This window comes from Manis javanica, chromosome 15, assembly GCF_040802235.1.
Source record: "Manis javanica isolate MJ-LG chromosome 15, MJ_LKY, whole genome shotgun sequence".
NCBI lineage: Eukaryota > Metazoa > Chordata > Mammalia > Pholidota > Manidae > Manis > Manis javanica.
Window position 1 is genome coordinate 48636021 of NC_133170.1, and position 23597 is coordinate 48659617.

The window sequence follows — 23597 nt, forward strand, 5'->3', positions numbered from 1 at the left end:
GTAAAACTGACTTCTTTATAGCCATTTTTCTTTTCTATCAAGAACAGCAGCAAAAGCAACTGACAGGATTTATGCTGAGTTTGGCATTTTTTTGCTTAAAACAGGTATTTGGCTGAATGCATTTGAGAAATTTTAAGTGACATTACCTGGAACCAATGCCTTAAATAAATAGGGAGGTATGAGCTAAAATACACTGGGAAAAAAAGGCAACATGCATGTAGTGTCTATTGAAGCAAAGATTTCACCCACAACAAATTCTAAGTCAGCTGAAGAAATACAGAAGAATTTTCTTAGCTCCATCACAAGAAATTTTAAAACCTCTCTTTTGCTCACTTTTGTCTGTTTTTTTTTATGTTAGCCACATAAACCATGGTGCTATTAAATTTAAGCATGAGGGAATAGATACAGTGTTTTCCCCAAAAATCTTAACATGTTTTCTTGCTCAGAGTACACTTGAAGGCAGTAGAGTGTAAACTTAACACTTCTCGCCATGTTCAAGTGTTTGGCTCCTGTGTCCCAAGGCAGACTCTCACAAGAGTGCCCTCTCCAACCTGGAGGAAAGTATGTGTCAAGTCACCAATGTATTAAATGGATTTTCTAATTATCCAATATGCCTGTAAATTCATGGCTTAAGTCAGGTCAAATCCCATCTTAATTTTACTATTTATCAATAAAAGGCATGTCCATAATGGCAGGTTAAATCTCACTTTTTTTTCTCCAGTCTCAGATTATGGCCACTACTCTTCCCATACAGGAATAACAATTTAGACATTGAATGAATGAACCACATCTCACTTGGGGGGCATGAGTAAACCTCTTCCTCTTAGTTAGATTATCCTCTTTTTTCACTGAAGTAAAATTGAGATATAACATTGTATTACTTTCAGGTATACAACATAATGATTCAGTATTTGTATTTATTGTGAAATAACCACCACAACATGTCTAGTTAACAACCATTTCCATACATAGTTACAAAATCTTACTGTGATGACAGCTTTAAAGATCTACCTCTCTTGTTGACTTTCAAATATGCCATATAGTATTATTAACTTTAGTTGTCACAGTGTACGTTATATTCCCTTGACTTGATTGTGTTGACTTTCTAGGCTGCCTTGAGTAGTATGGATATTTTTACATTATTAATTCTTCCAATCCATGACTATGTACTATCTTTCAATTTGTATCTTATTCAGTTTCCTTCATTAATGTGTTATAGTTTTCAGGGTACAGGTCTTTCACCTCCTTAGTTAAATTCATTTATAGGTATTTATTCTTTTTGGATTATTCTTGAGCTCCCTTTTCATAGAAGGAGTTTAGAGCAGAAAAGAATAAGGAGTCATCCAGTCTAGGTTCCCCAAACTTATTTGACTACTGGCTACTTTTTTAATTTACTGAATTTTTAGTGAAATACCATAGATTAACAGCATGCAATTCCCCTACTCCCTCCCAAATCTTTACAAAAATGATAGAAAGGGAATGTAAATGTAAAACCATTAAAGTTAATAAGAACATAAGTGATGCTAATTGCAGATAAGAAATGGCAACAACTTTTTTTGAAGATGGGTAATAGTGAATAAATAAGCAAAGTGCAGAAAGCAGATTGCTCAGTGCCTAAAGAAGATACAAACAAGCAACAGGAGATACAAGCTTGGTATGATTTTTAGCAGTCCCAGACACCAGATGCCCAGATATCCAGAAAGATGGAATGATGAATGAGATAGGAAGATTGATTGAAGTTCTGAACAAATAACATTGTCTTGTCCTCCACCTCTTACATCCTGGTGATTACTGTAACATAGTCCTGGTAGGAAAGAAAGTCTACTCTTTCAAGAAATTAATGAATACTGAGTCCTGAATACCAGACATAAATGTAGAGTGGGGAGGTGGCAGTAGACTGAAAACAGAAGGAAGAAGTGAAAGGCTAAATATTTAATTAATAAGCCCACCAACAGCCTGAGTATCATTTTTCCATCCACCAGAAATCTTTTCATTAAGGCTTCTCTTTCTTCCTTATCCTGGGCAGAATCTTAGAGGATTTCTTAATGAAGTTACCAAAGAGACTGTAGGGGACAAATAAGGATTATCCCTCTACCCTTCTGAGTTTTTGCCTGCGATCTTTGTAATAAAAGTCATATTAACAAAAGAAAAGCAACAAAATCTTATTGAAGTTTATATATAAGAGATACCCAGAGAAAAATGAGTAACTCCCCAAGGTTAAAATTCAGGATTAAATATCATCTTAGTAGGGTAAGGAGAGGGGTATATAAACTTTTAGAGGAAAGTAAATGATTTTTAAGAAAGATGAATGAACACTTGGGGACTCGATGGGCGATATGAGTTTGTGACAAAGTTAGTCTGGGTGTGATTTTGACTTCTAGTCTTCTAATCTCCTGTGACAGGAGTCAATCTTCACTCATTGATGAAACTCCAGAGAGGGATTTTGTGACAATTGTGTTCCTTTTGGAGGATCTCAGAGATGAGGGGAGCTCAGAGAAAGCTTCTCCCTGTTTTTCCTATTTTTCAAGTGCCTACATATCAAAACAATCAATATACCAAAGCACCATGTTTTAGAGTAGCAAGCCCTGAACTCCTAAAGTCATATTTCAAGGTGACATATTCTGCCTTTCAACCCCTGAATAACATGTAAATATAACATTTAGGAATACCAAAGAAATGGTCCAACTAGGTCACTTTTTCTTGAATCTCACTCATTTGATAAGGTTTGCTCATGAAAACAGAGCTTGCAGTAAGTTTTCCTTTTAGACATAAATGGACAGGGCTAGAATTGGGCAGACAATACAACTGAAAAATGCATGTAATATCAAAAGAAATAAAATGACAGGAAAAAAGATGAAAAGAAATAGATTCAATGTAGAAAGCAAAATAAGACTTTAAAAAGAACTATTCTTAATATCCTAAAAGGTATTCAGAAAAGATAAGGTATTCATGACAAAAAAGCAGAATGTATAAATAAACAAGAAAAAAATAAATGCTCATGGTTGTTAAGAATATGGTAGCATAAATATAAAAGTCAATAGAATAATTGAAAGTTAAAGGTGAGGATACATTGCAGAAGTGGGACAAATAAAAAGTAGAATATGAGAGAAAGTATAATGAAATTAGAGAATCACTTGAAAAGGTGCCTAATATTTAGATAATATTGGAAATTATCTAAATAATATTTCCAAAAGGAGAGAACAAAATATATGTTAAGGAAGATATTATCAAAGGAAGCATAAATTTTCCATAACAGAAGGACATGTGTCAAGAGATTGAAAACTACTACTAAGTGCCTAGCACAATGTAAGAGAGAAACATCCATAGGGGATAAAGAGAAGATTATAAAGGCTTCCAGAAAAGGAAAAATGCCACACACAATGGACCCAAAATCAGAATAGTATTAGAAATTTCCAAAGCAATGTAGAAAGCTCAAAAACAATGGTGCAACATACTTAAAATTCTAATTTAAAAAGTTATTTCCAATCCACAGTTTCATACTTAGCCAAATTATCAAACAAGTGTGAGGTATAGCATAAAAATATTTTAATACATGCAAAGTCTCAAAAAGGTACCTCCCACACACCATTCTTCAGGAAGATCTTAGGAAAAAGCCATCCAGATGAAGAAGTAACCAGGAAAAAGAAAGACAGGAAATGTGGGTTCTAAAAAAAAAGAGACACAATAATAGAAAGTCTTCTTTTGACATCTATGCATAAGACTGGGAAAGCAGCCCATCAGCCCAGGGGCAGGACTCCAATTGTGGAACTCATATATCATATGACATGTCTGCCAAAATTGTCTGTCAGAGAGTTGGGAAAGAAATTTATTCATAGATACAAAGAAAAGTTATCAAGTTACATAAACAAAGCAATTATTAACTATAGGGGAAAAAAAACAAAAACTAAGATCTGTAAATATAGTAGTATATCATATGGCTCAGCTGTAACAATATTTACCTGGTCATAATTATGTAAGCATAATATGGTAAATGATTTTCATTTGTTTTTAATTGTGATGAAATTATGTTGGGAGAAAGGAGGGAGAATTTTGTATGTGTGGACAATAGCCTAACAAAACCACATCATATTTAGAGTAGCAACCAACAGATAGTAAAGAAAATATTACAAAATTATGGAAAAAAGTAGCTTAAGTACATTATCTAGAAATATAAGTAACAGGAAAAAAGCCTGAAAGAGTTTCAAGCAATTGTTTGTAGGGAGGGGAGTTCAAGATGAGGGAGGTAGTTTGCCTTTTTTCTTTATTGATCCAAAGCCATTGGCCAGCAAGCCATAGTCTATGGGCTGCCTGTTCTCATAAATAACGTTTCATTGAAATATATCCATGCCCACTCAGTTATGGATTGCAGCTGCTTTTTTTTGCACAAGAAGTTGGTGCAAAAGCAGAGTTGAGTAATTATGATAGAGACTGTGTGACCTGCAATCTAAAATATTTAATTTCTGACCCTTCACAGAAGACCTTTTCCAACCTTATGCCTAGAACAATGGTTCTCAAATTTTAGCTGCATCAGAATTATCCAGAGGGCTTATTAGAACCCAGATCTTCTGATTGAATAGGTCCTGGTTGGGACCTGGAGAATCTGTATTTCTGTTTCCCAGTGATGCCACGGCTGGTTCAGGGGCACTGCTTTGAGGACCACTGGTCTAAAGGAGCTCTCTGACTTTTTGAAAAATCATATGCAAGGATTGTGTTTACAAAATAAATTTTAAATGTTTTGAAGTATAAGCTCAGAACCTCGCATGTAGATTGGGTCTAAAATAAATATAAAAACAATCCCAGTGAATTAAATGTGATGAGAAATTACTGGATTGTAATTTTTTTAACTTTTTAATGAAACAACAACATTAACAAATTACACTGGAGAAAATATATTGTTTCATTAATAATAAAACCTCAAAGATCCAGTCTGTTAATGATTCCCAAGACCCTGACACTGCCTGGGTACACTCCATCCACGTAGTTACTGTTAGAACTACCACATGACATCTCACGACTTAGCAAAGGCAGACTGCATAATATCATCTATGCATGCAGTATTTAAAAATCCTTTCTTATTTTCTCTTCTAAAATACTTTCAGCATGTTTTTCATTTATTATCTTCTTGCAAAACACTTGCTTTCTGGACAACACAGTTTAAGAAACTTGATTTAAAGCCTACTCCTCTTCCCTTGAGCCCTTTCACAGATGATGAAACGGATGCGCAGGGAATCTCATGGGTTGTAGATCCATGACCTCTTGACCTGGTCTACACTGCCTTCCCCTCTTCCACCCAGCTCCTGTTTGCTTTGCTTCAGGTGGTGAAGGGAAGAACCCCCCATGAGCTCAAACTCAAATCAGGCATGAAGAAAAGAGCACTGCTAATATTAGTGACTATCTTTTTTTCTAAAAGCCTGGAACAAAGGAAATTCTCTGCTTCCAGGAATAGCCTTAATCAGTCACATATGTGAACATGGACCCAGCAATTTTCCACCAACATAACAGGATTTTCCCAACACATTGATTTTTTTTTCCTTTTGCCATTATCACTGTAAGTAGTTTTCTTTTTTTTTTTTAAAGATCCTACACATGATACCAGACTTTTCAACCAGGCAGGCAGGATGCTGAAAATTTGCTGTGTTTGAAAGCCAAGAGGAACAGAGGATTATTGAGAGTAGAAATAGTCCCTTGTTGGTAAAAAAAAAAAAAAAAAACCGCAAACAAACAGCTTTAAAAATCTAAGAATTGTGCCCTGCGGGGTGGGTTTGCTGAACTGTCAGCTCCACCAGTTAATGAGGTAGTTTGCCTAATGGAGATAGAAAAGGCCGTGTATAACAATGCTCGGCTTGGTGTGTGTGATTTAAAAATCAAATTGAGTGGAAATGCCACAAATACTAAATGGTATTGTTTTATTTTCTAATTAATTTGCTACAAACCACAAAATAAAAGTGTTAAATACGTTAGATGGTGTGTGATTTTTGGACGAGAAAGCACTGAAAGCATTCACCTCTCAAGTCTATTTACTTCCTTTTCATCAGAGAAGCAAGTTGTGGTTTGAAAGTGTGAAAAGGACATTGCTATTTGGGGCGGGACATCATGTGGGAAGTGTGTTACACAAGCCATCCAGGAATGTAATCTCCTTTGTAAGGTTCAGTGAAATTCTAGGGAACCCAGGACCATATGGTCTCACTGTTGATGATGTTCGTTTTTAATATTAATAGGCCAGGGATTCAAGGCCCTGGGGAGAGTGTCATCTTCATGAGAACAGCCACTCACACCGCAACTGCCCATGAATGCTTTCCTCCTTTGGATACAACTAGACGATGCAGACGCTCATGCACACCGGTGCCGCGGGGCAGAGGGGGAAGAGCAGAGATGGTAGGAAAGGCAGATCTAGGTCCAAAGGCTGGCTTGGCCACAGGCTGACTCGGTGACATTTAAACTCCCTGAGACTTAGGTTTCTCACCTGGAAAATAAGGGCAATACTAGATGCCCTCCAGGACTATTCCTAGAGCTAAAGCTGAGCGCTCAGAAGTGAGGTGCCTGACCCAGGGTAAACAAATAAATGGGAGTTGTCATTGATGGGAACATTTCAGGGTTTATAATAATCAAACTGGCTAACTTACACAAACTGAGAAATCAGTTAAGTCTTAATAAGTCTTTGTTCTCAAATTGACCCAAATCCCACCTTTTCTTCTTTATTTCCATGACCAAAGTTTTAGTCCTAATATTCTTTTCCCAGGACTATGTGATGAATTCTCCTCCCTGCCCGGACCCCAAAGCCTTTTTCCATTCCAGCAAGCTTAGTCTCAGAAGCATATCATTTGATGAGACAACACATAATAGCAAACACTTACCTAGCGTTTACACTGCACTAGGTGCTCTTCTTCCCCTGGCCTCACAACAGCCCTCTGAATTAAATCCAATTTTTCTGCTTTTATTAAAAAATAAATAAAACCTGTCATATTGAGAAGTAAGGTAATTGTCTAAGGGGTGGAGCCATGATTTGAACCTATAGAGCCTGGCTCTAGAATCCTGCTCTTGGCAGCTACTCCATGTTGGCCTTGAGATACTCTTCTGGTTTTGTGCCACATGGGTTAACATTCAGGGCTTCCCATCCAGTGGACACCAGAGTTTGGGACTTTTATCTGTGACATCTACAGCCAGCCCACCCTAGAAAGTATTTCAGGCTTCTTCCATTCCTAGTCTCAAGGAATGTCCCTGGAGGGTCTTTTGTTGGGCGACAGGGCAATTAAATGTCCTTAATGACACACATTAGCATTGTTCCACACTATGTATCCCTAGTGCCTACAACAGCACCTGGTGCTTAACAGTAAGTAAGGATTTGATTGACAGATGGATGATTGAAGAGATGGACCAAACCATTGTAGGTACCTGTTGATTCATGAGTGAGGGATGGATGGATGGTGTCCTTACAAGAGAGGTGTCTACTGTTAACAATAAGGAACTGATACAAAATATTTCACTGATTTTCATGTCTCTTTTCATTATAGTTTTTTCTTACATTTATGTTTATCTTACTGGGTATGCCATTCCAAATGGATGGATTAAAATCCAAAGTTGTTTGTATATAATATGTAAAATCTTGAAAGCAGGTAGGTTAAGACACCAAACTATCAATTTTCTACAAGAACAGAAGCAAGGAAAAAAAATTTCATTCATTCATTCAGTAAATACTATTGAGTATTAAACACCTGTCAGTTATTCTTATAGGAACTTAAAACATAGCCATTAACAAAAAAGAAAAACTGCTCTCCTGATTGAGGGCATTCTAATCACAGAGAGGGTCAAAAACTGTCCCACCTGCAGTGAGTTAAGTAACATGGAGAAAACTTAAGCAAGGTGAGGAATATAGGGAATGAATGGGTGGAGGGGGGAAGGTTGATATTTAATATCAGATAGTCAGGGTTATTTTGAAATTATGTAGAAGCTCTCTGTTGTATATTCTTCATTTAAGAAAATGAAGGTAGTGAGTATAGAGAAAGAAGTGCAAAGTAGGAGACAACGATTAATATTTGAGATTTTTTGCATAATAACTTAAGAAGAAAATATTTTTGACTTGTGTGAGATATACTTTTTTTCTTATAGGATTAGCAGCTCTGGACTTTTAAAGTGATGGATTTCCCAGCCTTACACTGAGAAGCTGAACAACAACAACAAAAAGGCATCCTTTCTGGAATCAGCATAGCAAAATGAGAGGTGCAGAAACCACGCTGGGGAAAAGCAAGGTCGTCTGTTGAACTGTCTTGCCTTTGGCCCAGAACTCAGCTCAGACTCAACTCTGGCCCTGAATTTACCTTCCACACTTTGGTTCAAGGCCTGGAGTGATGTGTCCCCACCCCAGAGCACCTTTCATTCTGTGAGGCCCGAACCATGACCACCAGTAGCCACGCATGTCCCGTCCCAGCAGTGAATGGACACATGACTCACTATCCAGCTGCACCCTACCCATTGCTCTTCCCACCGGTCATCGGAGGACTTTCCCTGCCTCCCCTCCATGGCCTGCACGGTCACCCCCCTCCGAGTGGATGCAGCACACCGTCGCCTGCGAGTAAGTACCCCTGGAATTTGATCTCTTTGCTCTTGCTTGATTGGCTTAATGGACCTGCAAACACAGGACAGTTCCTACCCAGGGTGAGTTTTCATTTTGTCAAGCGTTGGTTTCTCTTGGTCTAGAATTGTACCTTTAGTTCTCTCAGCAGAAATATAATTTGAGATCTGCTACATGGTGAATTTGGGAATTTAGTTCATTCAAAACCACATCGGTATTTTGTTCTATTTCATAAAATATAAGCCCGGAAAGCAGTCAACAGATGTAACCAATATACCTGAACAAACCGGCTAGTTGGTAAGTAATATGAACAGTGCCTTAGGCAATGACACTATAAAAATCATTAAGGTAATCCTGGATTTAACATCACTTTTGGTGGTGCTGTCTCCTTTGGACCTCTTCCCCATTTCCTGGGTGCAGATAGTATCTGAAATTATTCCAACTTCACAGGGACCTTTGCTACCCATTCAAACAACATAACTTTTTCCATGTCCTTGGCCACTTTTGATTCTGTGCTGTTTCTTACCTCTGATCATCTCTAAAATGTTCTGTATCAAGTGTTATAAAGTAGTAAGAATTCCTCAAGACAAATAATAATTTACTCATAGAAAGCATCCCTATTATGTGATTTCTTTTCTTTTCTTTTAATTCTGCCTGTTTCAGGACAAATTTTGGTAGCTAGTGAGCTCTTCCACCTTTCAAAAACAGGTCACCTGGTCTGGCCCCTGGAGGTGGAACGGCGCGTGGTCCACCCCTGCCGCACGGGGCTGCCCACCACTTCTCTGCGTTCTTTCAGTTCCCCGGACGTCCTCAGAGCCCCTCCTCATGATGATTGCATGTTCTGCTGCTCTTAAAGGAATCCCTTCAAGTCCTGACTCGGTACTTAGAAGCTTTTCTTTTTAAAGACTGCTTTAATTTTTCTGTAGTGTGGCCTTTATGCCTTACCTTCTCCCTCCTACTACAGTCCGAGTTCACTGGAAGCAAGGAGCTTGCTCCAACTAACTGGGACCCTCTAGCAAACGGCACAGTGCCTTCAAAAATAGTAGGCTGATTGGATAGATGGATGGGTGGATGACCAGACGGATGGACAGGCTTTCAGGGCAGGGTTGCTGATTACAATTGCAGCGTTATCACACTGGTTATATACTGACTTGTTTTCCTCCCTGGTATGATTATAATTCCTCCCTTCCGTGTTTTGAATTTCTGGCCAGGGCATGTGACCAATAAAGTCTTTTCAGTTGCTTAATAACATTTTCCCAGGCTTCTGAAGTTCAAATTGAAAGTAGATGAAGCCAAACTAGCTTCTTGGGTATCAGAGGATATAGAAAGAATACCTGTATTCAGAATGTCTTCCTGACCCAGGTGCCAATTAAAACCCCCCTATCCACCCAACATGCAAATGATATAATGGAGTGACTTTCAGCTAACACAAGAAGGAGTCTGATTAAATGATTGTTAAAACTATTAAAATTTCACCCAAAAGCCTCGGTATCTAATTCCATTGCTCAGCTTGATGGGCAGCACATTCTAATACATTTCTTTACGTAAATCAGAAGTATATTGTGTAGATGTAGGCAAGGAGTTAAAGCATGAGTATTATTCCCATATTGAGTGATCTAATCTTGCAGATGGGGAACTCAAAAGCGGCTGCAGCCCCTAGGTACCCACCAGCAAATTCCAGTAACGTTGGGCTTCTTTGACTGCTGATTTTAAGGAAAATAACATAGTAAATGGAGGGGTGAGGGACATCCCCAAACCCTTGAACAGGCTTTCAATATACAAACCTCTCACCCATCTGCTTGCACATATTTGTAGGTCTAACAATTCTGTAGAGCAGTGCTTGGCAAACTAGAGCCTGTAGGCCAAATCCGACCTGCCACCTGTTTTTGTAAATAAAGTTTTATTGGAACACAGACACACTCATTCATATGTTTATATATTTTCTATGGCTGCTTCTGTACTACAGTGTTAGAGACCATATAGCCCGCAAATTCTAAAATATCTGCTATCTTGCCCTTCACAGAATAAGTTTTCTGACCTGTGATATGGAGATAAGCAGGGCTAGGAATCAAATCATCCTGAATGTAACCAGACTCTTATGGAACTGGTGATGTCAGCTTTCCTAATTCCTTCCCTTCATCTGCATCTCAGTGGCTCAGCCTTGTACCCTGAGTGGGCTGGGCTAGATCATACCTGAGACTCCTTTCACCTCTAAATGCAAGGCTATTCTTTTCATTTCACAATTGCTAATACAGCCAAGATTCCATCACTACTACATTAAATTAGTAAGGCAACTGCCATTTTTCTAGATTAAAATTGGCCAAATATTGGCAATTTCATATAGCTCAACTTTTAGAAGGAGAGGGCTTACACTTTTAAAAAGGGGATAAATAATTGATTACAGTTTATCCTGAGGGCCTTGGGAAGAGGGTACTGCACAGCAGGACCTTTGAAGGTGGCTGAAAACTCTCAAGGGGGCAGAAAAAGGATGAGGCCCAGAAAGTCCAGGTGGAAACCTCAAACTGACTTCATTCACCCCCTGGATAATACCTTGCCTGATTACTTTTTGCTACAAAGCCCATGGAAGCCACTCAGATGATGCTCATTGAAAAAAGCCACTATTAACATGCCGCCTGTTAGTTGGCCCTTGAGTAGGGAGTTGTCTTGGTACAGCCTCTGGTGTAGAAAGACCAGGAACATGGGTAAGATCTTAAAGTTCCACACAGACTTCCCCTTGACTAAGATTAAACTTAAAGTTTTATTCATGTACTGAGAATAGTTAGGTTGGTAGCTGAATTCTATAAAGTCTCCATCACCAGCAAACCCATGCTTAGGTAGAAAAGCTGGCTGATTTGGAATGCAAAGAGAACATGTGGGGGATGACTTCACAAAGAGGGTCATGTCATTGAACAAGGGGATTTGCTGATGTTTATTTCATAATCTCTGCATGTCTAGATTCTGAAGTTCAGCCAGAAAGAATAAATTCTCCTGCCCCCGTAATAAGGTTCTTTCAGCACTATGTAATTATAAAGGCTCAATAAACTTCTACCTCAAAAGAAAGAACAATTTCCATAGCAGCTACTGATGTTACACCCACTCTTTCCTCTATTCCTTTCTGATTCTCTGGTTAGCCTGTTCTCCTAGACCAGAACCTGAACTCTGCATACGAACCTGTCTTCCTATCATACACATGTCCCCATTCCTATATCTAAAGATGTACTTGACCCAGCTTCTCATTTACAATCATTTCACCTCTCTGGATTTCTTTTCTATCAACTGTAAAAGATTTTTATTTAACAAATAGTCTTTTATAATAATCATATTCAAATCTTTTAAGGATAAACATGGGGTATAAATCAGAAAGAAAAGTTGTATAAAGGGATAAAATCAGATCATCCCCAAAGCCTTTTTTAATCCCAGCAGATAATGATTCTATATATGATAGCTCAGGTTTTCTCTGGGTCTCCATGCCATTTTCAGGCCAACACCCCATCTTTCCCTCGTTTGCGCTGGAGTAGACCTGTTTTTCTGCAGCATGGAGTACTTAACTGTCAGCATGACCATTTGTGACCTTTCACAATTCAAGGGGAAAGAGAAATTCTGCTCTCTAGAACTTTCTAACTTAGAGGAAAGTAAATGTTTGCAGTGAAGAAGTGAGCTTTAAGCATCTTCTGTGTGTGCATATCCTTCTCTTTGCATTCTGACTTAATTTTTACATCATGGAGATTCTCTAAGCTTAGAAATTAGGAAACATCTAAGAAAAGGAAATTAAAATAATAAGAAAAAATATGTATTGAGCACCTTGTGTATAAGCTGCTGAATATTTAATGTATGTCATTCTTAGTTTTTTAATAGCTTTCTATTCTAATATTATTGCCAAGCCATTAGCACAGTCCCATTTCACAGATGCAGACCATGAGGCTTAGAGAAAGTAAACAGCTCACACAGATAGTTAATGTTGCAGCCAAAACCTAAGCCCAAGTCTTGGGGCCTCTAAGTGCATGTCTTTTCCAATATGTTGGGTCACAAACCAACTTAACCCCTTAGATAATCCCAGGGCTCCACCACGGGCATCTCTTTCCCATAATGCTTCAGGGAGTTGTTGGAGATGAAAGACATTTAAAGGACCTCACAACCTCTCACCAACTACTGTGGAAGTAGCTATCGTTTTTCATTGGAATGGGGAGACAAGGGTAGAGTCGATTGTTAGGGGGTCACTGCAGATGCCTCTGCTCAGCTCTGACCTGTGGGCAGAGAGCTCGTCATCTCCAGGCAAGCAAGACTTCCAACAGGAGGAAAGCCTGATATGCTATGCGAGGAAACACTCAAAATTTAATGTTCCAGAGCTGTCTGTGAAAGTTGGACAACTGTCCGTCTGTCTCTCTTTATGATCCTTTCATGAATGCGTGGTCTGTTTTATTGCCACACATGTGTGTTTTTATAGGTTGTTGTAAACTGGAAAATATTAAGAGTTTTGGCTTCAGAGCCTCCCTCAGAATGATCTCAGTTTAACTCCAGCATCTTAAAATGAGAGCTCTTTTCCCCTACTTCTTAAATGACCAGAAAATACTGTCTTGTCAAAATCACAAAATAGGGTATTTGCTTAAAAAAATCCCAACCTTCTGGAGAGACAGACTGAGAGTCTCACAATTACCAATGGCAGGACATAAAATGAGTCTTATTTCTATATCTTGTCTTAAACTAAGAAAAGCCTTGTCTACCCAGCTTGTCTAAAGCAGGGTGTGTGGCCAGATTGAAATCCCTTATTGCATGTTCAGGACAACTGGCCCAGAGGCATTAATGCTGTTTTCAATACATGCAGATTGATGGCAGCTCAAACCAACTTAATAATTCCTATCATCCATCACCCTTGGGTCTGCAGTCTTGTCTTTCTGCTGTGAGTTATATTTGTCCTTCATACACAGTGACCCCACTGGTCAGGGATCACATCTAATCTTAAGATGTCTGGGGCTTAGTACACTGTTGGTAGTTAATGAATGCCAAATAAAAAATAGTATAGTTCATAGAGGTGAGATGTAGTCTTCGCATTTCTAAAGCCAAATTAACATACAATAAAATACAGTCGAAGAAACTTAGGAATTAGAGTAAACTAGTTACAAAAATTTTGCCTGTTTTGTCTGTCTTTTGTCATTCGGCCTCTCAGAATTTCTGAGAAGAAGAGACATCAAAGGCTTTTCCCCGAATGTTTGAGAAGTAGAATTTGTGCCTGTGGCCTGATGGCGCATTTCAGAGGTTGTAGATAGGCCTAGAGCCACATGTGCACCATGTAAGAGTACATTCCTTAAAGGCGAACAGCTGCTGATTACCTGAACGTCTCTTCCAATGATAAGAGATCCTCTCTGCCCAGCCTTCACAATCTCCCCAGACTCTGGTTGAGTACAACATGTAACCCTTTGAATGGTTCTAATGAGGAGCTGGGTTCATTCTGTCTGTCGAACTTTACCCCCAAAGAAATCAAGAGTATGTGAGCATGAATTAGGAACAAAAAGATTATTGTTTAATTTCATCAAATTAACCACAGGCCCAAAGGAGAATCTCAACTTTGGAAGTGTGTTCTTGAATAGAAATAGGCTTGCAGTCCACGGAAGCAGTCATAAAAACAGGAATGAATCTCCCTCTAAGTTACTCCTGCCAACGATGTGTCTTAGGGAGAGCATGTTTAGAAAAATATATACCAAAAAAAGACCAAGAAGAGAGTAAAGAGAAGTTTAGACTTGATGTTAGATTCCTTAAGATATTCTGCCTATTAGGTAGTTAAACAGACATTTAAAAAGAGCATTTTTGACCTTATGAAAATTGAACCTTCTGAATATTGGAATCACCATAATAGCTCTGAGTTGGCTCTGAGATACAAGACCTTCCATGTGTTCCAAATTTCTGTCTGGATGAATTCATCAGTCTACATTTCCTGTACATTTCAGATAGGTTATTTTGGTCCTAATGATGACAAACCCATTCAGATGGCCTTGAGTGATAGGAGGTTAACCTCCATACAAGTAGATGGACATGAGGACAGGTGGAATTGCCACCAGGTGGCTGCCCTCTGGCCTGTCTTCAGGATGTATCTCAAAGCAACCCCATAGAAACTGGTGATTTATGCTATGTCACTAAACTGATGCCATTCCTTATTCTGTCTTTGCTTCTCTGTCTTTTCTATTTGGGATCCTTCTGACGTTTGAATGATTTTTGGTAATTTAAACAGGAGAAAGAGAAGGGGAAGGAGATGGGGGAGAGAGGGATACAAGGAAGGAAGGAAGGAGAGAGAGAGGCAAAGACAGGAGACAGAGAGAGACTCTAGCTTGTTATTTGAACTCCTCCAACCTACCTCTAAGGACTTGAGGCCACCAGACAGACTGGCCAATGGCCAGATGGTACCATGGGGTCTCTTGCTTTTTTAACTATGCCATGAGAATTATATGAAAAGTAGCTGCCATTTATTTGGCAGCCTTCATTCATTACCTCTGTCAACTGGAAAAGAAAAATAAAGAAACAAAGACTAAGATAACCAACTTTCCCAAGGTTGCTCAGACAAAAACAGTGGGACTGGATTTGAACTCTTGCTGCTCTGACCAAAGTCAGCCTTCTTGTCACCTAACTCCGTGTTAGCAGTGGATGTCAAGGCACTGCAAAGAGTTTTAAGACACTGTCTTTGGCTTCCAGGATTTTGCACTCCTTTTGGGAAACCATAATCACCTACAATCATTTAGATCTAAAATGCTGATTGCTCTTTGCCTTCTAAGGCCTTAAATTTGTAAAGTTTGTAATATCCCCTCCCACCCACGTACTCACTGTGCATACTTTGATTTACTGTGTATGTCCTCTTCAGCTGTCCTCAGTTGTTCTCATAGCTTTTCCTCTTCTGCTCATCTGTTGCCTGATGCCTGGCACAGAGCAGAAACTCATTAGAGGTTTGTGAAATGACTGAATCAATGGTTCTTGCTGGTGGGGGATTTGGGAAATTTGTGGATGTACTTTTGGATATAACACTGACTGGCAACACTACAGGCATTTAGTGGGCAGGGACTAGGAGGCTGAAAGTCTTGCCCTGTGTGCAGTAGTTTCAAATAATAAAGAATTGGCTCACATCTTCATGACTTACCAATGTCCCAGCAGAAGTTCATGTTAAGAACCCTCCCAAAATAATTATTAATTTAACCTAAAACCATAACTCCATTTTACATATGAATGCAAAATATTGTATGCTTTTATTATACCCTGAATTATTTAGGACTGTAATTGCCATGCAAATCAAGAGCAGGCTGACCTTTGTTATGTTTGGAATGTTTCTAAGAGTTTCAGAAAATCATGTCATTGACGACAGTACTGTTTTTGATATTTAAGTCACCAAAACCACATGTATTTATCAATCTGCATTGGTAGGTAAAGTAGTCACTGTAATTCTGCATAAAGGGCAAGCATCTTACCACTTCTTTTTGCCTGAGCATTTACACATTGAAATACTATTTTATTATAAATTGCTTACTTGGACTCCATCCTTGATATTGCAATCAGGGCCTTATATTAACTTCTTCAAGAGTTAATGTGTATGTGGCAATGTTAGCTATGCCTTTCACTTTGAAATAGTAAAGCAGCCTTTATAAAATATGTTACTAAAAGAAATGTTGCATCCAAAATGTTGAAGTTTACTGGAATGGATAGGTGGATGAATGAATACGCGAGTCAGTGAACACTAGCAGTATCAAATACACTGCTTAGGATGTGAATGTCCTAACCACAGGGAGGAGAGGAAGGATGTTTGTAAGTGGAATGGACAGGGAAAGGTTTGGGAAACCAAATCCAATGATTATGCCTGGCATGGGGCAGTGGGTGTGGCACTGGAAAAAGCCATATGCAAAAGATCTTGGCGTGGCAGGTGGAGTCTGCAGGGACCACCCAGCCCTTGCCTCCATTTATTAATGTGTAACCAGTGCCCCCAGGATGTGCAAAAGGGAATCAAATGTATGGTTATGCATGAGTGCACTCTTCCTGTGTATTAAACCTAATCGTGTTAGGTGCTGCGGTAGGCACTCCGAGGCCCTTATAGTTTGCTGGACAAATCCATCAGAATTATCAGTGCTCGCTTGGTACCATGTCAGATTCTACCTCCCGTGGGATGCCATTTTAGGATTTACCCAGAAAAACTTACAAGACTGTTATGGGTTGAATTGTGTCTCCCAAAACAGTGTTGAAGTCCTAAACCCGCATATATGCGAATGTGACTTTTCTCAGAAATAAAATCTTCTCATGTGATCAAGTTACAATGAAGTCATTAGGATGGGCCCTAATCCAACAGGATTGCGTCCTTATGAAAAGGAGAAATTTGGACACTGAGGTAGAGATCCAAGGAGATTGCCATGTGGTGATTGGAGTCATGTGGCCTCAAGACAAGGAACACCAGAGATGGCCAGCAGAGCACCAGGACCTGGGGGAGGGGTGTGGGCCAGATCCTCCCGCACAGCCTTCAGAAGGAAACAGCCCTGATAGCACCTTGAATTTGGGCTTCTGGCCTCCAGAACTATTTGGGACACTCTGTTAAAGCAGCCCTAGGAAATTAATTGGGTCTTAACCTTCTCACACTGAAGAAGGGAAATATATGCTTTCAATCTCTTCCTCTCTAGATGTATCTAGTAACTCAGCTGTTTTCTCATCATTTTATCCTCCCAAGGACTTCCTTTTCCCATATTATGTCAGCCCCTTAGCTTGAACGAATGAATAACATTGCAGGAGCTCTTCTTCTTTCCTTCAGAGCCAATGTCCCTTGGTTCTGGCAGCCGCAAGTCCATGGTCATGAGACCACACAAGTGTATAATATTTTTAAATAAATATCTGCCTCTTCCTCTCACTTTCTTTTTGTCCTACCCTTGGATGCTAAACACCCACCTGCATCTTGACCTCCACATGTCTTCTTTACTAGCTATTTATGCTCTTAATTTTAAAGTCTTTGCCTCAAAACTCTGTAGGCTTACCCATCACTGCCTGTGAGATTCTCCAGAAGCCGCATTCCTGTTACCTGTCCATAGTTCAAGTTCCAGTCACTGAAGGATTATTGGTAGCAGTGATCTTGTCCTTATAAGTACTGGTTACTTATTACTTAAACATCCCCTTATTGGCTTATCTGGTGCCTTCCTTCATTACCCCACAACTTCTTTTTTATATATAAAGCTGGTTTTGTCATACAATTAGTGCTCTACTCTTTGAGTCCTGGTCTTCCCATCTTCTCCCACCAGTTGTCCACATCTAGGATGTTTTAGCTCCTCATGGCCTAAAAGCTTTTCAAAAATGCATGAGGCCACCTAAGCTGGCAGCATGTGTGAGCCTTACATAAGGATTCTGGGCCTCACTGAACCCTTCCCTGTCCAACTTTGCCTTCCGTGAACTGGGTGCCTGGACCACTATCTTACACAGTAAGATGTCAAATTTAATAATATGAAAATATTCAAATACAGAGTTCCTTTTGTTTTCATCTGTTGCCAAAAACCTCAAAAAAAAAAAAGCCATTGTGCTGACACAAAGGATCACTTTCCAGTGAGAATGTGTATGGTTAATTTAGTGCTGAGATATTTTGCCAAATGCCCATAGGCTTTACAAATGTTTAGACAAAATAAAATGTTGGGGGAGTTTGGGGAACGAGGACCGTGGTTATATGCAGCCCTGTGGGCACTAATGACGGCAGTAAGTTATTCAGCTGTTATTTGGTGGTAGACCGCGAAATGTGGCGCTGTGGGAAGTACCCTGCAGAGACCGCCCCTAATTTGGGGGCTGACCACCTAAGTTAAAAGTACTGATTAGGAAGGGCTCACTTTAATGAACCAAAAACTATGTTAATGCAGATAATGTGGGGGGATGGTGCATGAGGGCAGGAGCTTAGAATTGAAGCTAGAGAAGTATCTATTTCTAGATCCTCATCTGTGTCCGTGAACAAGCTTTTTGTACCTTGGTGTTCTTCAGCTTCCTCGCCTGTAAAATAAGGAGAGTAATGGTCCCTTAAAAGGGTTGTGATGAGATTCTCACCAGCTGATACATGTAAACCACTTCTAAAGTGCTGTAACGGTAAAGACTTAACAAATACTAGTGCTCCTACGTATTCTTATCTCTGCTGCCCAGTCAGAATCTGTCCAGTCCTGAGCAAAACCCCTTGCTGTCCTAGGACTGGCATTGCATCAGCTGTTCATTCTAACAATTGCTTCCAAATGTAAAGGTTGTTCTACAGGCACATGTACTTTTCCATATTGCTTAAAAGTTCAATTAAGCATGTGGAAGTCTTCACTGTACAGAGTTTCTACACTGCCAAGATTTTCCTTTAAACTTCACAATTCTCCAGGAGATGATCTTGAAGCTGCGTATTAGAAAGGACCCTTTTTCATGAGTAACCCTGACCTGCTGAATAATTTTGTATTTATTGAAGAGTCTGTATCCAAGAAATACGTGTGTATTCAAGGTTACTGTTCACTGGTGAGCTCTTTCAGAATCAGGGAGCCTAGGCAAAGCCTGAAACTTCCTTTTCTCCTGGGGACTTCAGGCTCTTTGTCTCTATAAACTAACTCTAATAATGCTTGATTTAATTTCAGTGATGCCTATAATAATGTACATTTCTCAGACATTATGTTTTTGCTTCTATTAATACCGAGCTACTCTAATGTTAATGGCTTAATGGTTATGAAGTTGTCCAATCCAGCAAAAGATGCCTAAAGAAAAAAAAAATTAATCTTGACATTGCACAGAAGTAAATAGAATTTAATGATGACCACATGGTTAAAAGGAAAGTTGCTCTTCAACATGCTTGGTAAGCCTCTTTTATCAGAATGGCTTGATGGAACATTTGACAAAACAAGGATTCCTGTGAGTTCTGATGGAGATCTCTAAGGTGTAACATGACATTCTCTCCATCTTTGATTCCTGCTCTGACCTTCTATGGGAAATGTCAGGATTTCTTTCTTCTTCCATAAAACATCTTATTCCAGAACCAAAACCAAAAATGACAAATCAAAGGATGCATGTGCCACTATCGATAATACTGTTTTGTTCACTTCTGAATCCCCTAATAGGTTTAAGTAGACACATATTGCTGTCAAGTTTAACATCTTCAGTAGTATTTGACACAAGTTTTTGATTCCCACTTGAAGAACAGAAAACAGAGATATGCATCCAGTATTGGGCAAATAGAGACATGATAGAAAGTCATGGAAAAAGACGAGGCTGGAGGCTGAGAATACAACACTCCCATTGCAAGCAGTGGACAAGACAGACGGTATAGAATATATAAAGAATACATAAACAACTTTTACAAATCATAAGAAAAACATAATTCAAAACAAAAGTTGACCTCATTTTACTAAAAAAAACTCAAATGTCCCTTGTCAACCTCATATCTCTCATATCCCTAATTAAGGAAATGCAAATTAGATGCCCCCCGTAACCAGTGCCATTTCAAATCTATTAAAGTTACAAAAGTTATGACATGTGATAATATTGCCAAGTCTTCAGAGAATATCAATGAACAGATACTCTGGGATATATTGCCATTGAGAGTCTAAATTACTCACTATAACCATCTTGAAAATAACTTAACACGATCCTACAAAGTTGACTATTTAGATTTCCTATGACCAAGCAATTTGTCTTCTAGGTACTGTCCTAGAGAAACTCTTTAATATGAATATCAGGATTCACATTTTAAAATTTTCATAAATCATAAAGAGCTAGACACCACCCAAATATCAATGAGCATACAAATGTAAAAATAGTGACATATTCACTAAATTCAGTAGTATTCATCAGTGAAAATGAAGTTACAGGCAACAACATGGATAGATCATAGAAATAATGTTGAGTTAAATTCTTTGAGACTATATTTAGGATGCTAACATTTTTGTAAGTCTAAAAAAACAATAGGCAAATATTTATTTGTAACAAAACTATACATTAAAAAATCAAGGGAATAAGAAAGACCAAATTTGAGATAGTAGATATCTCCTAGGGGTTAAGTGGGATAGGGAGTGGATGGTATAGGGAAGGAGCACATGGCAGATACAGTGGAAGTGACAGAGTTCTAATTCTTAAATACTCATTTTGCTGTTATGCCTTATACCATATGCATATATATATGTTAAGTTTTTATAGTTACCAAATGAATATTAAAGAGATAAGAAAACTATAACTATATCCTTCATGTGTGAGAAATAGGAGAAAGGAAAATTAGAGCAAAATGGCAATATCCTTGAATATAAAATTCATGTTAAAAAAAGGCAAATGACTGATAAAAATTTTTAGTTTTAGTTTCAGTCTTAAAGTCATTGTACAAATACATATTTTAAGTGAAATGTTAATTAAGATTTATTTCTTGCTTATGAGAAGGCAAAGATTTAAAAGAAAGTTCCCATTGTTATTCAGGCTACAGAGAAATGAACACTCACACGCAGCCTTGATGGTAAGAATAAAAATTGATGTATCTTTTCTGTGGAATAATTTTATAGTAAATGACAAGGGCCTTAAAATATTCACATTGATGGCTTTGCATTTTTGCTTCTGTGAACTTATTTGTAAAAAATAAATGCTTTAGTGTGCTTGGGAGAACACAGATATTAGCACAGACTTGTTTATAGTTAAACAAAAAAACAGAAACTGGAAGCCAGTTTCCTGGCTAATGAAAGGTAAGTGATTAAAATGCAGAGAGAATAAAAATCAGTAGTCTTTTAAAATTTTGATAGCAAAATGAACATATTGATGTGAAAATGTTCAGTGGAAAAAACAAGTTAAAGAATTAATAGAATCAAGTTTTAAATATTAAGTATTAATATTATTAATGATAAAATACTTAATATTAATAATAAAATACTTATTCTCTTTTTAGCAGCTATATAATGTTTATGTTTGAGAGTGTTTATATAGATCGAGGACAAATTCTGGGGAGCATATTAATAGTATTTATTTCTGAGTCATGAGATCCTCTGTAATATTTTATCTTTATTCAGGGTTTCAAAGTGTCTTGTTCACCATGGTATCCTCACTTCTTAGTGCTGGGCACATAGTAGGTGCTCAGTAAATGTTTGTTGTGTGAATGAATGCATTAAATAATAACTTACATAATTGATTAAAATAAAAGAAGAGAGACATTGTCTTGAGCTAATTCAGTAACTGAAACAAATATCCTACCTAAATCAGAATCCTTGTCTTCTAAGAGCTAAGTGCCACATTAAAAGTGTTCATTAAAATTCCATTTCCAAGGGATTAAGCCTTCAGAGGGACACTTGCATTTTGAAATAGTAACTTTTAAGCTAAGGTTCTGACCCTGCAGTGGCAGAATTTCCAAGATATTTTGGAGTAGAATAGTTATTCTATCAGCTTCCTCTAGGATTGTAGCACGTGGTACCCATGCACTCCACGCATGCCCAAAGCTTCTTCTGTTTTAATAGACCTCAGAGAGATTATAAACATTATTAGCATTTCTGTCTATAAAAACCATAATTACCACTGACACGAGAAACCAAATATGTTATTTAGTTTTGTTCCACAACAAATACCTGAGATGACTTCTTTTTTTAGTTAACTTGTTTACATATGTGCTATTTTATTTGGGAAAATATTTATAACAACTTAAAAAATTATATGTACTACTTTTTAAAAATTGTAAAAGAGTAAGAGAAAATAAATATAGGGAAAATGGGTTGAAAATATAGAGAAAATAAATATAGGGAATATCTGAGGCCAATGTATTAAAATGCCTCCTGTGAGGGAGATAATCAATGCTGCTCAGACAAGCTAAAGCCTGTGCCAAGAAGAGGGTCCACACAGTTTCACATAAAGGGATTCAAAAATAAAGTCACCCAACCATCCAGAGAAGCACAGATGACTGTATCCTGAAGCACATCACAATAATAGAACAAATCCAACTTTGTTTGTGTTTGTTATGTTTAATAACATCCCTCAATGTAGGCCAAATTATGCATTCCAACTCTCGGTTGGTGACAGCAGGTCCCTGTGGGGTCCCAAACAATATCTCCAGGTATGTAACTCTTGGAATCTGAACTTAACCCAAAAATAAATATTACAGTATCAGGATAAATAAATGGTCTTCATAGCCTTCAGGCGATTCTCTATAGAAGCTGTTTTCCTCAGCCAAGTATTTTTGTAAGCATTGAGAAGCCATGAATCTGAGGCTATAGTCCCTTGACAAGGACCTGAGGGGGACGAGGGGAGTCAAAGGCCCAGTCCCTCCTAGGAACAGGGTTTTTCCTCCCAGAACAATTTTGAATCAGCTCCACCAGGCACCAGGTCATGGAAAAGGTAGAGCAGCATGTTTGAAAGTGTAGACCTTGGAGTCAGAGAACCTTCCACCATGACCCGGCTTGTGCGGCCCTTTGATGAATCACCTCACCTTGCACGGTCCTCTTGGCGTTGCTGTGCCCAGATTTTATTCGCCTGGAAGTAGGACCAGCCTTAGGACAGACGGCAAGAGTGCTGAGGAGGTACTTTGCAATTAAGCCAGATTTATCTTCCATGGGTCTGTTTGTTGATAAGGAGATGGGGGAAGAAAAGGAATATGAAGGACTTGAAGATAGAGTGGAAATGGAAAATAATAATGTCTAGAACTAAGACTCTTTCTCATGGAAGGAAAACCACCTCAGCAGAAGCAAACGGGTTTAAGGGTGTATTTTCCTCTATGAGTTTTAATTTTCCTTGGACACCGGAGAGAAGAATCCACAAACGTGCTCCCACGCTCCTGTCCCTGCCCCCGCCCCCAGACACATCACGTATTCAGCAGAAACCACCATAGCAGATGGTTATGTTTCCAAATAATGATGCCTTCTTTTGGGTGGTCGACAAGTACTGACAAGTTCAACAATGTGTTGTTTTGTTGTTTGTCTCTGAGGGGAAATATGGAGCATTTCATAATCTGATCGTGGATCTTGCATTACAGAGCACAGCAGGCGATGCTTAACCGGATGGTGCCCTGTGAGGTCTCAGGGTGCCACATTTTTTTTCATGGAGAGCTTCAACGGCTCAATTA

At 38.6% G+C, this 23597-nt stretch overlaps 1 protein-coding gene across 1 annotated transcript in view; it reads left to right on the plus strand.

Moving 5' to 3' along the window:
- Positions 1-8158: 8158 nt before the first annotated feature.
- RARB (retinoic acid receptor beta) overlaps positions 8159-23597 on the plus strand; it is a 368014-nt gene continuing 352575 nt past the window's right edge. The window contains exon 1 of the mRNA XM_037008587.2: positions 8159-8569. Within this exon, the coding sequence (XP_036864482.1) occupies positions 8392-8569 (178 nt within the window). The 5' untranslated portion in view covers positions 8159-8391. The remainder of the gene's footprint in view (positions 8570-23597) is intronic.